Consider the following 17796-nt stretch of genomic DNA (forward strand, 5'->3'; position numbering starts at 1 on the left):
TTGGGGGTGGGGTTTTGTGGGGTTTTATTTTCAACACTTACTTCCTTCTAACTAACTCTATAACTTACCTACCTATCATGCTTATTTTCTGTCTCCCTCACCAGAATGTGGTGTCCAAGAAGGCAGAGATTTTTGTCCATTTTGTTCACTACTATTATTCAACTGCCTAGAAATAATTCCTGGCATATATTAGGTGTTTGATAGATGTAGAATGAATGTATTCACAATGAAGAGTAAATCATTGATGTTGTTAATGAGTCTCCATGCCCTTGTCAGTGTAGTTACCTCTCAGAGGGCACAGTCTGGGCTTTTGGTCACTAGAATGAACAGCTAATAGTGGTAATTCATACATCAGTCAGCTGCGGGGGTTGGGGGCCCTCTTTTGAGGCAGCTTCCCTCAGATGACAGAACTGCCCCCATGCTAATGTAGGCAGGCTCCTCCTCGGCCTGCTCATCAGCGTTCCTGGCAGTGTCTCTGACAGGGAACGGAGTGGCAGTGGAAGCTACTGTCTCCGTTTTCCATCTGTCCAAGTTGCTAACGAGATCAGTCAAGATCTGATCAATGAGATGTCAAAGGATAAGGGTGAGGAAAGGAGGAGAGGAGGAGGAAAAGGAGAAAAGAGGTTAGGAAGGATAAGAGAGCCTGGTCAAGGCTGTGCATGCTGATGCTCAGGTGTTGGAGGAAGGGGCGCCAGTGACTAAGGCTCAGGCCTCACCTGCATACAGTGAGTCATGGCTGAGTCCTTGTCTGTGGGACAGGGTGGGCTCCAGGAGTGGTGCTGGATTCGCCACGTGACTCAAGCTGGCGTGGCCCTCACTCCAGCACAACCGCTCAAGTGCCCAGACAATCAGTCATTCTTCTGTGTGCCTCCCCAGGAACCAGAGAGAGTGGATCTGCTGTGTTACTGAGCAGATAGGCACCGGCCTCGGACAGAAGCCAGCAGCAAGCTCAGGAAGAGCCTGGGCTGCCTGTCATGCAGTGACTCTATTCCAGACCCTTCTCTCTACCCCCACTCTCACCTCCCCAACCTGAATGTCTGCCCAACGGACAACGGCGCACATTGGCCTAGGCCTGAGGTCCAGGAGAAATCAGGCAGTCAGCCTAAATTAACAACAGCTAACATTTAACCGGGTGCTCACAGCAAGCCAGGCATTATATCTATTAACTCAGTTAACACCCACTACATTTCTTTGGAGGTAGACACTCAATTCTCTTCCCTTTACAGATGGAGAAAATGAGGCACATTTTCAATAGCTTGGTCCCAGCTAGTAAGTGGTCCCAGACCCTTACCTATAATTACACCTGTAATTACCTGACTCCACCCTTGGGAATCCTTGACCAGAGTCCAGACTCTGAACTTCCTGTTTCCCAAACCTAACCAAGACAATCTAAATATGTCTCTTTGAGACCTTGATCCCTCTCTTGGAGCACTGATGTTGACTGAGGTCTCCTGGGAGACACTGCAGAAACATCTAGAACAGATACCACATTTTATTTGTTTTCCATACTGACGGCCCCTCTTGTGTGGGCTCAGATGGAGAAGGTGCTGGCCCCCAGATCCCTCATCCCCGAGACTCTGGTACATACCATTCGGGTTTGCCGCTCATACCAACAGGAAGCCACTGTGAGTGAGGACAACAACACCCTAGAAGGAGTGAGAAGACAAGAAGGTGACCAGGAAAACATCGCGGTGAGCGTGATGACCACAAAGGGTGTGATGACGGATAACACAACTTCCTCCTCACCTCAGGAAGGGAGATCCCTGCCCCTGAGGTCAGGCCCTTGAGTCACCGGGGACGGGGGGTCATCTTCTTCTGTTCTAACTCCCAGGGTACACCCCCAAAATGTCCTACCCCCTCCCTCCCAAGGGTTATAGCCCGGGGCAGCCTGCAACAGGAGTCAAATGCTGGCGCATGGCTGGCTGGCTTCCCAGAGAAGAGGGAGGAGTATTTTGGCATTTCTACCACAGTCACTGCCCTACCCACTGCCCTACCTTCCTCTGGCAGACAGGCCAGCTCATGACCACACCCCCTCCTCCACCCCCAACCACCTCTGCTGTCTAGCCTGTGCCCTCTAGGAATTAGGTTCTCCAGATCTAAGTCCAACATTGTGACCTTTCATCAGCATGTCCCTGCAATGCCTATGGTCACATGGGGTCTGTGCTTGAACTTGAACCTCTCTTAAAATCCGAGACCTAGCTTCAACTCTGCTGCTCCATAGAAGCATGAACTTAGGCAAGTCCCTCTCCAGGCCTCAGTCTCATGATTCATAAATAAAGGTGTTGGATTTTCCTGGTTCTCAACCCAGGCCACCCCTTAGAATTACTTAGAGAACCTGTAAGATCATATCTGCAGGCCAGGCCCCACCCAGGGATTGAATTGGCCTGCAGAGGGGCAGGACATTCAATGTTTGCCAAGCTGCCTTAAAGCCCCCTCCAGCTCTAGGATGCTGTTCTCAGGGACTGGTGGTTTAGGACAGCAGGTAAAAGCCTGGACTTTACCGTGAGAGAGGTGAAGCGTCAAGTCTGGTTTTGCACTCACCAGCTCTGACCGTCTGACCGTGGAGGAGCAAAGCAAGTTGCCTCTACTGGGAACAGTTAACAATCGACCTCATGGGTCCTTGTAAAGAAACAACTCATGTAAACCTCTCAGCAAAGTGCCTGGCCAAGTGCTGCTCTATAATGGGCAACTGTCCCCACGTGTGTGTGCCACACAAAGGTGTTTGGGGCCATGACCAGCAGCCTTTACAGTTGTTCTAACAAAGAGCAAGTATCACAGATGTTTTATAGCTCACTCACGGGGCAGTAGTGGCTGGGCTGCTCCTCTCCAACTCTTCTCAGGAGGCCCCAGGTCCCAACCTGAGAATCTGTGCTTTCTGCATTCCACTCTGTCCCATAAGGACTGCAGACTCCCAGGACCCATGAGCTGGACCAGAAGGAAAAACGGAACTCGAGGGGAAGACTGAGCTCCCCAAGAAAGGCCATGCTTCTGGCCTTTCCGAACAGGGAAGGACAGAAGGTGGGGGTAGGGGCTGTTTACAAACAGAGGACAGAGCAGCGAGCTGGCTTCAAGCATAAGAGGGACATGGTTTTATGGCTTCAGCAGTCCACACCTGCTTAAGATAAGAGTCAAAGCTCTTCTTTGACTGCAGGTTTGTTACTTAACTTGGGGCCATTGTCCAGCAAATGTGAGGGCTACAGAGAGAAGGCGCTTTCTTTTCCTGGGGCCACCTTGAAGGGTTTAGTTTGCAAAACCTGAAACATCACAAGTTTGCCCTTCAGGAAAACTTTGGAAACAGAGACAATGAGATCTCTGCAAGTTGCACCTGGAGGGTAAATATCTATGAGATGTACATGCCACTCCAGTTTCTAAGGGAAAAACCACTTGGGGTCAGGGCAAATCTTCAAGGAGACAATTCCGGTTTGTTGCAGGGTGAGCAACCATTCTAGTTTGCCAGGACTCTCCTCGTTGAAGCTCTGAAAGTTCCATGTCCCAGGACACCCTTCAGTCCCAGACGAATGCTCGGTCACTTGGTTGATCACTAATACTTTTTTCTCCCAGACGAGTTTTAAAAGTGTTACCCCAAATGGCTCAGTAAGCTCTGCGTGAAGATGCATAATGATCTGAGAAAGTGAAGCTGGCTCTGAGTCCAAGAAAAACCTGGGTGGAAACAGCACATGAGAATAGAACTCTCCCATAGGCAAGAATGTTAGCCATCTTAGTAAAGCAGTCCTCTTTTTTTATCAACACTAATAAAAGAGAAAAATGGTAATTGGCGTACGAGCTACCCTTTTCATTGGCTATATGCAAATTAACTGCCAACTAAGATTGGCAGTTAACTGCCAACAAGATGGCGGTTAATTTGCATATGTAGGCACAATGCAGGGAGGCGAAAGGGAAAGCAGGAAGAAGCCCCCTGCCACTGACAGTGATTGGAAACCCAGGGGGGAGCTAAGAGCTGGGGGGCAGGGCAAAGGCGGCCCTGGGGCCACCTTTGCCCTGCCCCCCAGCCATGATCAGAGAATCAGGTGCCTTTTCCGCCCTGGCCAGTGATAGCAGGAAGTAGGGGTGGAGCCAGCGATGGGAGCTGGGCACGGTCGAAGCTGGCAGTCCCAGGAGCTAGGGGTCCCTTGCCTGGGCCTAAAGCGAAGCCCACGATTGTGGGGCCGCTGCAGCTGCGGGTCCCCGCTGCCCGGGCCGGTCGCCTAGGCCAGAGGCGTCAGGCCTGGGCAAGGGGCCGATCCTGTGATTGGAGGGTGACAGGGGTCAACGCCTGAGGGCTCCCAGTATGTGAGAGGGGGCAGGCTGAGCTGAGGGACACTCCCCCCCCCCACACACACACACACACACACACCCAGTGCACGAATTTCGTGCACCGGGCCCCTAGTTATTAATATGTTGTTATTGATTTCAGAGAGGAAGGGAGAGAGAGATAGAAACATCAATGATGAGAGAGAATCGTTGTTCAGCTGCCTCCTGCATGCCCCCTACTGGAGATTAAGCCGACTACCCTGGGTATATGCCCTGGCTAGGAGTCAAACCGTAACCTCCTGATTCATAGATCTAAGCTCAACCACTGAGCCACACCAGCCAGGCTAAAGCAGTCCTTTTTGTGGACTTGAGGAAAGAAAATAGTAGCCAAGAGGACTTTTGTTCTGGAGACTCTATTCCTGCTGCTGTGAACTGATGACAGGAGGCTTTTCCCAGCCAGAGCACACCACAGACCCATCCTGAGCTTATAGATGCATTAACACCTCTGTCTTTTTCGAGTCAAATACTGCTAAAACGGGTTGCCCCTTCTTAACTTGGAGCTATTCTTAAAGTGGATATGCACATGCACACTTACACACAGGCACACATGTAGAAACACTCAAATCCCTTGCACTTGTACATGTGACGTATTGTCTTGTTAGCTTTGGCCTGCTGCTCCATTAGCTAAGTTGCATTCAGAATGCACTTTGAGCCCTAACCAGTTTGGCTCTGTGGATAGAGCGTCAGCCTGCGGACTGAAGGGTCCCAGGTTCGATTCCGGTCAAGGGCATGTACCTTGGTTGTGGGCACATCCCCAGTAGGGGGTGTGCAGGAGGCAGCTGATCGATGTTTCTCTCTCATCGATGTTTCTAACTCTCTATCCCTCTCCCTTCCTCTCTGTAAAAAATCAAAAATATATATATATTTTTAAAAAAAGAATGCACTTTGACCTGCACACACTCCATTATCTCCAGATGATTAAAGTCCAGAGTCCACAGCCAGGCACCCAGGGCCCTGCTGAGGGAAGCTGTGTTTCTGGCCCTAACACATAGCCTCCTTCACTCAAGTGCTCTGATCCAGCTATGCTGTTCCCTTGACCACACTTGGGATTGAGTCATCTGGCTCTGTCTGCGCTGCCCTCTCCACCTCGGTGTCCTTGCCTAAGTCCTAACTCCAAGACTTGCTTCAGGTTCCTGGGCCAGTGATGCTACTCTGCTATTCTCTGTCAATTCTTCCCAAACACCAGCAGCAGAACTTACCTACACCATTCAATTAGCAATCAGTTCTGTTCTGCTGTGTGAATCCCTTCTGTCTCAACATGACAAAAAAGTTTTGCAACTTTTAGTTAATTTGTGATTTGTCCCCAAACCTGGATTGCAAACTCTTTGACAATAAGGACAACTCTTGCTCACTCTTTTTATCCCCTAATGAAGTGCATAACCCAGTGCTTACACATAGTAAGTGCTCAATAAATAGATATTGATTTATTAGTATGGATCCTTAGGGCAAGGGAAAACTAACAGATCACACAACCAGTGACTAGTGGTGTGATCTGAGACACATTACTTAAGCTTTCTATTCCTCAGTTTTCCCATCTGAAAACCAGGAATAATAATTTACCCACTGGGTAGAGTTGTTCATAAGATTAAGAAATTAATACATACATTAGAAAGCATTAGGGATGCAATGGCTTTTAGCTTTGACCATTCTATGTGAGCAATGATGGCAGCTTGGCCCAGGTTGGATGCAGTGAAAATGGAGAGAAGTGGATAAAGTCAAATTATATATTTGGAAGTAGAACAAACAGGACTTTCTGAAAAATTGGATGAGAAAGGTGAAGAAAAAAAGGGAATAAACCCGGCCGGAGTAGCTCAGCTGGTTGAGCATTGTCCTGGCACCACAAGGTTGCTGGTTAGATTCCCGGTCAGGGCAAATACCAGTTGGGGAATGTATAGAAAGCAACCGATCAATGTTTCTCTTTCTCTCCCTTCCTCTCTCGAAGCATGTCCTCGGGTGAGAATATTTTTTAATGGAATAAAAGATGGTTTCCATGTTTAGGACTTTCGGAATTGGATGGAAAGTGATGCCATTTACCAAGAGGGATAAGACTAAGAAAGGAACAAGAATTGTTGTAAAGGAAAAATATTTAAAAATTTCTTTTTGTGTGTATTAAGTTAAAGACACCCATTAACTATCTAAGAAGAGCTACCTATTAAACAGCTTAATATGTAAGCCTGAAGCTCATGAGAAAGAAACAAACTTCAGAGTCATTATCGTATAGAGCTGTCTAATATGGTAGCCACCAGCCACACTTATAGGGTGATTTAATTTAAATTTAGATTTATTAAAATTAATTAAATTATCAATTCAGTTTATCAGTCACGTAAGCCATATTTCAAGTGTTCAATAGCCACAGGTAGCTAGTGGCTCCCATATTGGACAATGCAGATATATAACATTTTCATCATTGCTGAGGTTTCTATAGGACAGCACTGAGCCTCACACCATGGGACTGCAGGAAATCATCTAGGAAGTGGTTCACCGTTCTGGCTACACATTAGAATCACCCCAGGGATTCAGAGTCAGTTCATCTTGGGGAACTCCCAAAATGAGTTTATAAAACAGTCATTTATAAAAGCTCCCAGGATGACTGAAGTGGAGCAGGGCTGAGAACCACTGACCTAGGGAAATAATGTAGTCAGAGGGGGGGCGGGGATCATGGTAGACCCGGGGTGCCCCAACATTAAGAGTAGTGATTCTCAAACGTGGCTGCACATTGGAATCACCTTTAGACTTTTAAATATTGCCCTAGCCAATTTGGCTCCGTGTATAGAGCGTCAGCCTGCAGATCGAAGGGTTCCAGCTTCGATTCTGGTCAAGGGCACATGCCTCGGTTGCAGGCCCCTCCCCGGCCCGGGCCCTGGTCAGGGCTCGTGCAGAAGGCAACCAATCGATGTGTTTCTCTCACATCATTATTTCTCTCTGTCTTTCCCTCTCTCTGCTACTCTCTCTAAAAATCAATGGAAACATTATTTTAAAAAATAATAATAAAAATAAAATAAATATTACTGATGTCTGCATCCTGCTTAGAGGGATTTCTGATTTCATTGCTCTTAGTATTACCTGGTTTTCAGAAATTTCAAAAGCTCCCCAATGATTCTAATGTGCATTCAAGGTTGAGAACCACTGACTGAAAGAGGGTAAGATGTAACAAAGGAGACCTAGAGAGAAGAAACTAATATGAAAAATAGTAGAGTGCAGTGTCCCTAAAGCAATAAGCAAAAATAAAAAGGAAGAAATGGTTATATCTGTTGGATGCGAAAAATCACTTCAATCAATAAACAGCCTGCAGCCTATTAGATTTTGGTGGGGTGGTGGGAATGGAAACCATATGGCAATGGGTAAAAGAGTGAATGGTTGATGAAGAAACTGTTACAGGGATTGTAGACAACTGATAATAAATAGTTTTAGTTATGAAGAAGAGCAAAAAACCATGCAACAGCTAGATAGTGATTTGGGGTCGTGGACTAGACTTTTTTTTTCATGGACTAGACTTTTCAGATATTAGAGTATGCCCTCCCTGTTTTGGCCCAGTGGATAGAGTGTCGGCCTGAGGACTGAAGGGTCCTGGACTCAATTCCGGTCAAGTGCACATGCCCAAGTTGCAGGCTCAATCCCCAGTAGGGGGTGTGCAGGAGTCAGCTGATCAATGATTCTCTCTCATCATTGATGTTTCTATCTCTCTCCCCCTCTCCTTTTCTGAAATCAGTAAAAATATATTTTAAAAATATATATATTAGAGTATGTTTGTATGCTAACAGAATATTATGATGAAAAGAGATAATAATTATTTAGGAAAGGGGAGAGATATGGCAGGACGTTCACTCCCTACCCAAAATCCATACCCAAAGTCTGCATTTCTCCCAAGTTCTCAGATGATGTTGCTGCCGCTGTTCCCAAGGACAACCTCTGAGACTACTGGTCTAAGCTCAAGATGGTAATCCTTTCCTTCAAGTAGTCTTAGGGATGGGCATTCATCCCAGTTCTGGCCATGAAAGGAAGTCTCTGGAAGGATTCTAGGCAAGCTTTCTTTGGCAATAAAAGAGAAAGAACATCCTCTCTCCTTTCACTGGATGTTGTCATATTGAATGAAATGCCTGGCACTGTGGCAACTATCTTGGAATCAGAATGTGAAGACTATAATAAGTCTCCATGCTGGGGATATAAGATTGCAAAGATGGAAAGAACCCGGGTTCTTGATAACGTTTCACTACCGAATTAATTGATTCTGAAATCCCTGCTTAAGTGAAATCATATATTTTTCTTATTATTTAATCATTTTGAATTAGATTTTCTTACTTGTAGCCTAAAGCAACCTGAGTTATTCATGGACTCACAAAACCTTAATTAGATGAGCCTGGATTAGATGGAGGAGCAGTGCTTTATAGAAATAATCAGGAATGCTTCCTCCCCGGTAATGTGACAGAAAGGAGAGCAGATAGATTTGGTGGTTGGAAAATTAAGTAGCTCCTGTCTGATTCTTTCTATTTCACCAGGTCATGAGCTGTCTTTTCAGAGAGTAATAAAGATAAGTGACTTGGGTAACACAATAAATGATAGCAGATTGCCCATTTGAGATTTGTGGTCTTAAATTCACAGAAAATACAGTCAGCCTGAATGGGTAATTTACTCCAGCAATAATAAACTACTTGGGTATAGATTGATATAGAACAGATAGCTGACTGACTCCAACCATGGTTAAGTCTTTCTGGGTAAAAACAAAAGAAACCGAGAAGGTCAAGAGAGTTCAAGGTGACAATGGACCACAGAATCTAAGGCAGGTTCTTCCCATCCTGGTTAGTCTTCCTAGTCTTTGTCAAGTTTGTTGTTGTTTTGTTAATCCTCATCCAAGGATATTTTCCCATTGATTTGTAGCGAGAGTGGAAGAGAGAGGGAAAGTCAGAGAGAAACGTCGATGTGAGAGAAATATACTGATTAATTGCCTCCTGCACAAGCCCTAACCAGGGCCTGGCCAGGGAGGAGCCTGCAACCAAGGTACATGCCCTTGACTGGAATCGAACCCAGGACCCTTTGGTCCACAGGCTGACGCTCTATCTACTGAGCCAAACCAGCAAGAGCTTTGTCAAGTTCAAATGGGTTTTTTCCTGTCAACCCAGCAGGAGCTCCTAGCATGCAGCTTATGTTAGTTCTCAATCACTACGTAGCAAATTACTACAAACAATAGAACAAAATGCACTCATTAACTCACACTTCTGTAGTCAGACGTCTGGCACAGCGCCACGGGGTCTCATGAAGCTAATAAATCAAGCTGTCTGGTGGGTTGCATCCTCATCTGGATCTTGGGGTCTTCCTTCAAGCTGATGTCATTGCAGAATAATTCACTTCCTTACTGGCATAAAAAGGAAATAAAAGAGAGAGATACTTAAGAGGCAGAATGACAAGTCTTGGTGATTGTTTACGTGAACAGTGACAGAAAGGGAGAAGAATAAAGGATGACTCCCAGGCTTAGGGCCTGAGCTACTAGGCAGACAATGAAGCCTAAAATAAAAAAAGATGGCGGTGCAAGTTTACGGGGTAGAAATGTTGAATTTGGCTTTAGACAAGGTAAGCTTGATACCTGCAAGATAACCAAGTGGAGACGCAGCACAGACAGGGGACACAGGGCTAGAGCTCAGGTTTGTAGTATGTCATCTGCATTGAGGCAGTAATGGGAGCCTTGGGAGAAAACTAAATCATCTAAAGGAGTGTGTAGAGTAAGAAAAGAGGCCCCATCACTGAGTCCTGAGAAATGCTGACATTTATAAGTTGTATAAAAAGCAAAAGTGAGAAAAAGAACTGAGTGTCCAGAATAGGGCAGGAGGGAAACTAGGAGACTATGCTATCCTGGAAGCCAAGGAGAAGGTGTTCCTAGGCAAAGGGAGTGGTCAGCGGTTGCTAGGTATGGCATATGCAGTTGATCATTCATGTAATTGTTCAATATCTGACTCCTGCCTACCACTGCTTCGTTTCCCCCATTTCCCGAAACCCATCCTTTATGCTCTAACACCAATCTTGCCTCACTTCTCCTGGACCATGCAAAGCTTTCTCCTGCATCCTCCCATTTTCATATGCAGTCCTTTCTCATTCCAACCTCCCAACCCTGGCCCCCACTCTGCCCTAGCGTTCCCTGGTGAACACTATCCATCCTTTAATACCCTAAGCTGCTCAGTCATCATCCACTCTTGGGTCTTCTTTGATTACCTCCTTCCTGAATTGAATCAATGTATTTCTCACTCTATTCTTTGTGTACCTGGTATATATTCCCATTATTGTGCTTATCCTGGTATAATGCAACAACTTACCTAATGTCTGTGTCCTCAACTGGAATATCAGCTACTCTGGGGCAAGGACAATTTTGTACTCTGCTTTTATAACTATACTTAACACAGTATTGAATACACAGCTAGCTTCAACAAAGGTTTTTGGACCTTAAAGGACCATGGGAACTGCCGACATAGAGCAGGAGGTAAAGACAACCAAATAATAAAAGAATAATAACTGAATCAATAACATATTGATTGCTTCATTGGTGCCAGACCACTAAGCCCTTTATAGTGGTCTAGCTCACTCAAGCCTCACCACCTTATAGGGGGCTACCATCACTCTCACTTTACAGATAGGAAAATGGAGGCTAGAGAAGTTAAGTCACTTTTCCAAGGTCAGACCCTGGCAAGAGGAGCCAAGACTTAAACGAAACCAAGTCTATTTGGCACCAGATCCCTGTACTCTCAAGTCCAGCTAATACTGGAGCTTGGGGGAAGTCCCTTGTGCTGGTTGCAATCTGTAAAGTATAGCGCTGCAATTCAGATGTGGTATGTGGGCAGCAGGGTGCCCATGGCTACCCACGGCTCCCAGCACATCTGCATGCACTGGCAGCTGGTGGCTCTGCGTGACCAGAAGTCATGAGGGACAAAAGCAAAATGTCTTTGAAGGGTCTGTTCTTCAGAGTTGATTTAACAAGGCCCTGGTGTCCCAGGAGCAGGTTGGAGGGGTGCCCGAGAGTGAGCCAATCGCTGCCACGTCAGACACTAAGCTGGGAGTGCAAGTGAAAGGTGAGGAACCCAGAGTGGAGGGAACTAAGCCAAGTTGCCAGGGCTTGGGTAATTATAACCCTAAGGACAAGCCAATGTGCCCAAAATAACTTCCCAAGAGAGTCTTCACTGATCATTTTGCAGTCTCTATCCCAGTACTGACTTCCAGGTCTGTGAAACTAGCATTGATTGGGCCCCTATTATATGCTAGCACCATGAAGTGTACAAATATCTGGTCTTGCACAGATTCAGGGCAAGCCCACAAGAAACAATGGAGAACTGCATGGCACAGTCCACAATGCAAGTGCCAACCTGTGCAGTACAAGACACAAAGGCAGCTGCAGTTCACAGAAAGGAGTGGTCAGGGTGTGCTGGCACAGGTGGTGGTGGCTTCTTGGAGCACATGAATTGAAGGAGGGAAGACAGAATAGAAAGGGAACAGCATTCCAGGGAGGAAGAAGAGTATAAGCCAAGGTGAGGCAGCAACAATGCAAACGAGTTACTTCTTTGGCTGTGACAAACCCACCTGTGGAGCTAAGGGTTCTTGTTGGAGATGAGCAGGGGAGAAAGTTAGATGAGTAGAGAAGATCAGATCATAGAAGTCCTGGATTCCAAGAAATTCAACATGCAGAAACCAGAAATTCATCATGTTGGTGAGAAATCACCCCAGGCTTTACACAGGCAATGAAGAATAAAATGTAATTTAGGAAGATTTATTTGGTGGTCGTATTTGAGATGGATTTGAAAGAGGACTAACAGCAAACCGCCCCCCCACCACCACCACCCCAAAAAAAGGCTGAATGCTTTTTTGAACATCTGCTAAAAACCTTACTGCATGCAAGCTTAGAAAACATGGTTCACCACACACCAGGCTTCATAGGCCAGTAGGGATGACATTCATTAATCCCATAGTTACCTATTAAGCATCTACTTTGTACCAAGAAATATACTGGGCCCTGAAGACCCAGAGAAGAAATAAATGAAGTCCAGGTCCTCATGAAGCTCATTTTCCAAAGGATGTGGAAGACCACACAGAAAGCAAACCAATAATCATATCTATATAAAAGTCAGTACTAAGGGCTGCTGAGAAGAATAAAGCAGGGCATTGGGTGATGGGATGATGGGATAACAAAATAATGCTACTAATGATTAAGGTTCATACGTAACCAACCACCCAAAAGACCTCTGTCCCCTGCTCCTTCAGTCTCCAAGGCGCAGTTGTAGGGACAGCTCTCTCTTCCCTACTTCCCCCTTGGACTACACGTCACCCCTTTTTATTGATTTCTCTGCAGGTGGCTCTGGGTACCTTAATGTTTGGAAGAAAGGGACTTGGAAAGGCAAAACAAATTTTAAACTAGCCTTCTTTGTCTTCCTAGAAATGTCAAGAATTAAATATTGGGGTAGACTCAAGGGTAGGGTGACCAGCTGTTCCTGACAGCCCGGGACAGCCCCAGTTTCAGCACTGTACGTCATGCATCTTGGGGGAAACCCCTCAGTCCTGGGCAAAGAGGGACCGTTGGTCACCAAGGCTGCTCAGACCGTCACAGCAATAACCTGTGACTGACCTGTGTGTTGCAACACAAGACTTTCCACCTCTAAAGTGACACCAGTGCTTTAATGCATGGGCTTGGGAAACGAAGATATCTAATCCCCCACCCTAGAGGCTGGGTTCTCTTTCCCCACCCAGACAGAGGAGCTGTGTCAGCAATTCCTAGCTAGGGGGTGACCGTGGATTCCTCGGCCTTCTGTTCCCTTCATCTCTCTCTCTCAGCCCCAGCTAACACCTAAACCAGAACAGCAACTCCACAGGCAACCCCAAAGCATGGCACGTGCCGCCCTCTCTGCCCAGCCCTGGCCAGCAAGCTGGTGAGGTCTGGGGGTTGAAGTCAGATTATCAAAAAGGAAAAGAATTCATGTGAGGTGACGATGTGCCCTGCCACCAGAAATCACAAGAAAGGGGAACCCCAGATAAAGTACAGTCTGCTGACCTTGAAGGACATGTGGTTTGCGTCCTTTACAGAAACACCGGAAATACTGACATGTTAATTTCGGAGTTTTGGGTTCATCGCTGGGCTGACTCACCTTCAGAGCAGAAACCAGGTAAAGGCCCTGATATTAAGATGCACGCAACATGTTCTCCCAAAAGCCACCATGTTTGCGACACTCATAGATCTTGGGAAGGCCTACAGATCATTTCTGCCAGTTATTAGAGATTCAAAGAAAATGCCAAGAATAATATCAATCTCTCCTTGTTCTAGAATTTTCCTGCCTGACAAGTTTAAAAGGATAATAAGCAGGGGATACAATCTTCCCAGAAATAATCCCAATTAGGACCACTGTCACCTTGAACACTGTGTACAGACAAAAATGTATAATGTTAAATTAGCCATTTAGGTAACCTTGACCAATCTGCACAAACCAATCCTACCTCCTGAACTATGAATAGCCCAGGCAAGAAGTAGTTATTGTTACCATTTTTAACTAAATTGTCTGGGAAACTGCCTTATTCCCACCCACCCACCCACCCCCCCACCCCCCCACCCCCGACCAAAGAAAGATTACTGTTAAATTTTTCAGAGACTCAAATTTTTGATCCCTGAAACAGCTCTTCCTCCTAACCCTCCCTGCAGGGCTTAGCTTGAATGATTGTGACAGGCTGTTGCAAGATTGCATCACTGACCTTTGCAATTTTCTGGCCACTCCGATTTCCCCCTTCCTCCCCCTGCCCTCTCCCTTTCCTAGTTTAAAGCCCTTTGGCCTACCAGTTTCTCCTTTTCCTCACTTGCTGACTCTGGCATATGGAGAACAAAGCTAAATCAGAACCCCCCTATGTGCCCCTACTCCCTTACCCCTCCATCCCCCCCCAACACACACACACACACACACACACACACACACACGGGATGATGTTTAATCCTAGTCACAATCAGTCCAACCATCCTCACACTTCCAAGAGTACTCTCCATTCTTGACCTTCTTACCAAACTCTACTCTCATTCTTCTCCCCTAAACTATGTTGAGCTAAGCTGGCACAGTAGTTGTGCCCCCAGATCCAGGGAAGCGGGAAATAACTTTTGAGGACAGCACGAAATGCTAACATTCCAGACCTGCAGGCTAACTTTTACAGACAACCCCTCTTCCATCTTCGTCTCCCCCCAGCCCCCAACTTCGCTTCTCATTGGGGAAAGGGGGCGATTTGGATTTAATGGCAGTTCCCTGATACACAGAAATACATACGCAAACACCTGCAGGCACAGAGACTCAAACACACACACACACACACACACACACACACACACCCCACCTGTGCTAACAGGGCACCCTCAATGAGTAAGTTATCTCTCAGGTGACCCTCACAATGCAAGCACCTGTGAATAAAACCAGTCAGGCCAGAAAGAAACGGTGGTATCCGCGCACAAGGCCTTAGGCAGAGCCTGGACACCTGCTCTGTTCTGTACCCCATCCCTCCCCCTTGCCTTCTCTTCTACGATCCCCCCAACTGTGGGAAGATGACACCCTTCTGGATAAAAACGAGTGCTGTTTCCTCTCAGGTAGAACCCCAGATGTGCTCCTTAGGGGTCCTTCGGAGGCTGCCCGGGACCAGGGACGCTGTGCACCCACCCACACCGCCCAGAGAGAGTCGGGTGGCAAATGCACGCAGTTACCTCGGGGCTCGGGTTCTCACCCTTGCACGCACCTGGAGCAGGACCTCCCACGTGCAGGTCTGCCCTCCCCTGCACCCTGGCGCGGTCTCCCCCTCCCAGGCCCCAGTTCACACGGCCCCGGCGTGCACAGCTCGTGGCCGCCCCACCCCCTCCCTGCCCCGCTCCTCCCCCTCTCCCGGCCCCCCTTCCGGCTCTCCCCGCCCCTCCTCCGCCTCTTTGGCAAGCGCGCGCCCCGGCGCTGGCCCCAACCCAGGGAGCCCTGGAGGCGGGTCCAGGAGGAAGATTTAAGCGACCGCGGGACGCCGACGGGGTGTCAGCTGTGGAGTCTCCAGCTGGACGAGCCGCAGCGGCCACAGAGGAGGAGAACGCGGAGCCGGACGGACGGACGGACGGACGCGCTCACTGCCCAGCTCGCGCTGCCTCCTAGGAGCTCGCTGTGCGGATCAGGTGAGCCGGCTGGGCTGGGCGCGGCGGGGCTGGGCGCGGCGGGGCTGGGGGTCCTCCCTGCGGGGCTGGGGGAGGGTGCTGCGGCCACCGGAGCGAGCCATCCCTGGGGGACTAATGGCCCCCCTTCTGCTCCGCTCCTCCCCAGGTCCCTTCTGTCGCCGAGAGCCGGCATGGAGACGGTGCAGGAGCTGATTCCTCTGGTCAAGGAGATGATCGCCCAGAAGCCCAGCCGGAGGCTGGTGAAGGTGTACGTGCTGGGCGGCGTGCTGGCCCTGTTCGGCGTGGTGCTGGTCCTGGTGGAGACTGTGTGCAGCCCCTTCACGGCCGCCAGCCGCCTGCGGGACGAGGAGGCCGCCGTGGCCGAGCTGCGGGCCGCCCGGGAGCGCCAGGCCCTGCAGACACAGGCCCTGCCGGAGAAGGGCAAGCAGCACGAAGCCACCCTCTGCAGCCGGGCCCTCTCCAACCGGCAGCACGCCTCCTAGAAACTGTGGGCGCCCCGCAGAGGGTGGGCGAGAGGAGAAAGAAAGAGAGCGAGCGAGAAAGAGAGAGAGGCGGAGACGGAGACGGAAGCTGATTCCAGCAGGGGAGCGCAGGAGTCCTGAGCCCTGTGGACCTCGGAGAAGCCGCTGCCTGCTAGAACTGAAGCTCACAGATTTCACCAAAAGGAGTTTGGGGTGGGTTTGCTGCCGTGCAGCACTGCGGAGGGGTGGCATGTCCAAAGCCACGTGTCTTTGAGCGGAGTGCACCTGTCATTTTGCACCGTGGCAGAAGGAGGAGAGATGCTTTTTATATTATTATTGTTATTGTTATTATTTTTACAATGACCATTATTTTGCATTTTGAAAATGAAAGCATTTTGTACTATATCTGTGTCTGATTCCTGGGGGGCATGGTTCCCTCGGTGGGCGGGCAGGATAGGGGGTCTCCCTGAGTGAGCCCTGCAGAGCCCAGCTTCCTGCAGGTCAGGCTAACCTCCCTGCCCTGCTGAGAACTCTGGTACTCACATCCCATGCTTCTCAGTCGGTTGAGGATTTGGTTTTGTCTCACGTTGGCAGTGGGAAGCGAGAAACTTCCCTAAGTCCCACCAGACTTGGCATTTTAAGATCAGAAGATCAGCTTCTGAGCTAGGGGACATGAATGGGAGATACTGATCAGTTCTGGGATAGAAAGTACATTTTGTCATTTCTCACCTGTGCACCACAGGCTCCTATGGCTGATACCTCTTTCTTCCTAACCATATGTTAGCAAGGGAAAGAGGGAGAGAAGGAAGGAGAAGGGGAGGGGGAGGGGGGAAACCAGCCAGCTGGTAGGAAACCAGGGAAGGCAAGCTCCCAAGAACCCCTAATTGGATGTCTAGTTCTACCCAGCCTTCCTCCCTCGAAACGCAAATTGCAGTAAGAGACCCTGAGGTTAGAAGGACAAAAGACCGGTTGTCATAGATCTGAGTCCTCTTCCTCCAGGGAACCAAGCTTGCTTTGCGGCAATAACTAATTCCGAGTGTCTGTCTATAGGGCTCAGCAAAGGAAATTTTGAACAATGACTCTTAAAGAGGTAACGAGGGACATGGGCTTGATGCCACTCTCCTTGCGATTTTAATGTGTCTCCTGCCCGAGCCAGGTACAGACATGTCACTCGCCATCAAAAGCAATGGGTTTTTGCCAAACATCCCAGTGGCTCCTGTCTTTGCCTCTGATCAGACCCTCTCCACCACCACCCCCTCCCACACATCCCTCCATTGTAGTTCTGCCAGCTCAAATTCTACCCAGGGTTCCTGGCCCTGATCAAATGTCATCTCTCCCTGAAATGTATCCTTAGCGCGCCAAACAAAAGAACAACCAGAACTCGGTGAGAATAATCGAGGGGAAAGAGATATGTTTAAAGGAAGAAAAGAATATCAGTGGCACCCCTGTTCTCTCGGTTTCCAAATTGGGAACCTCATCCCTATATTAAGACATAGCCTGACTTTAAACGTCCAATCTTATTCTCCCAGTTGGTCTACCCAAGTGCCTCTCCTTTTATGTTAATTATTCCTCCTTGCATTTAGCCACCACTGTGTCCAGCTCTCAACAGCCGAAACCACCCCCTAGGACATTTCCCCCAACTGATCCACTGCCAGACTGTTCTTCCTTCATGCAGTGACCCTCACTGATTGAAACTAAATAGGGAAGGAGATTCAGCGCAGAATTTCGGTCCAGAAAAACCAGTTGCATGCTCACGGAATTGTGAAGGCCTATTCTAGCAGCAGATCATGTGGAAAAAGACATAGGTTTCTTCACCAATTACAAGTCCAGTATGAGCCAACAAGAGCTGGTGACAGGGCTGCCAAAACAAGGCAACACCTT

General features: G+C 48.2%; 1 protein-coding gene and 1 long non-coding RNA gene across 3 annotated transcripts; one reads left to right on the forward strand and one right to left on the reverse strand.

Moving 5' to 3' along the window:
• LOC132220563 (uncharacterized) lies at positions 1 to 13835 on the reverse strand. 2 transcript variants are annotated; one of them, XR_009449811.1, is made up of 4 exons: positions 11869 to 13835; positions 9521 to 9661; positions 2799 to 2925; positions 1 to 1646 (listed from the first exon to the last, which is right to left on the reverse strand). It is a non-coding gene; the product is annotated as an uncharacterized LOC132220563 (long non-coding RNA). The 2 variants fall into 2 exon arrangements; XR_009449810.1 differs by lacking the exon at positions 2799 to 2925 and having other exon boundaries at positions 11869 to 12130.
• Positions 13836 to 15291: 1456 nt separating this feature from the next.
• G0S2 (G0/G1 switch 2) lies at positions 15292 to 16318 on the forward strand. The gene is made up of 2 exons (XM_059675713.1): positions 15292 to 15454; positions 15600 to 16318. Exon 2 carries the CDS (start codon positions 15625 to 15627, stop codon positions 15934 to 15936), a length of 312 nt encoding a protein of 103 aa, XP_059531696.1. The 5' UTR covers positions 15292 to 15454; positions 15600 to 15624; the 3' UTR covers positions 15937 to 16318.
• The last annotated feature ends 1478 nt before the right edge of the window (positions 16319 to 17796 follow it).

Source organism: Myotis daubentonii, chromosome 18, assembly GCF_963259705.1.
Source record: "Myotis daubentonii chromosome 18, mMyoDau2.1, whole genome shotgun sequence".
Taxonomy (NCBI): Eukaryota; Metazoa; Chordata; class Mammalia; order Chiroptera; family Vespertilionidae; genus Myotis; species Myotis daubentonii.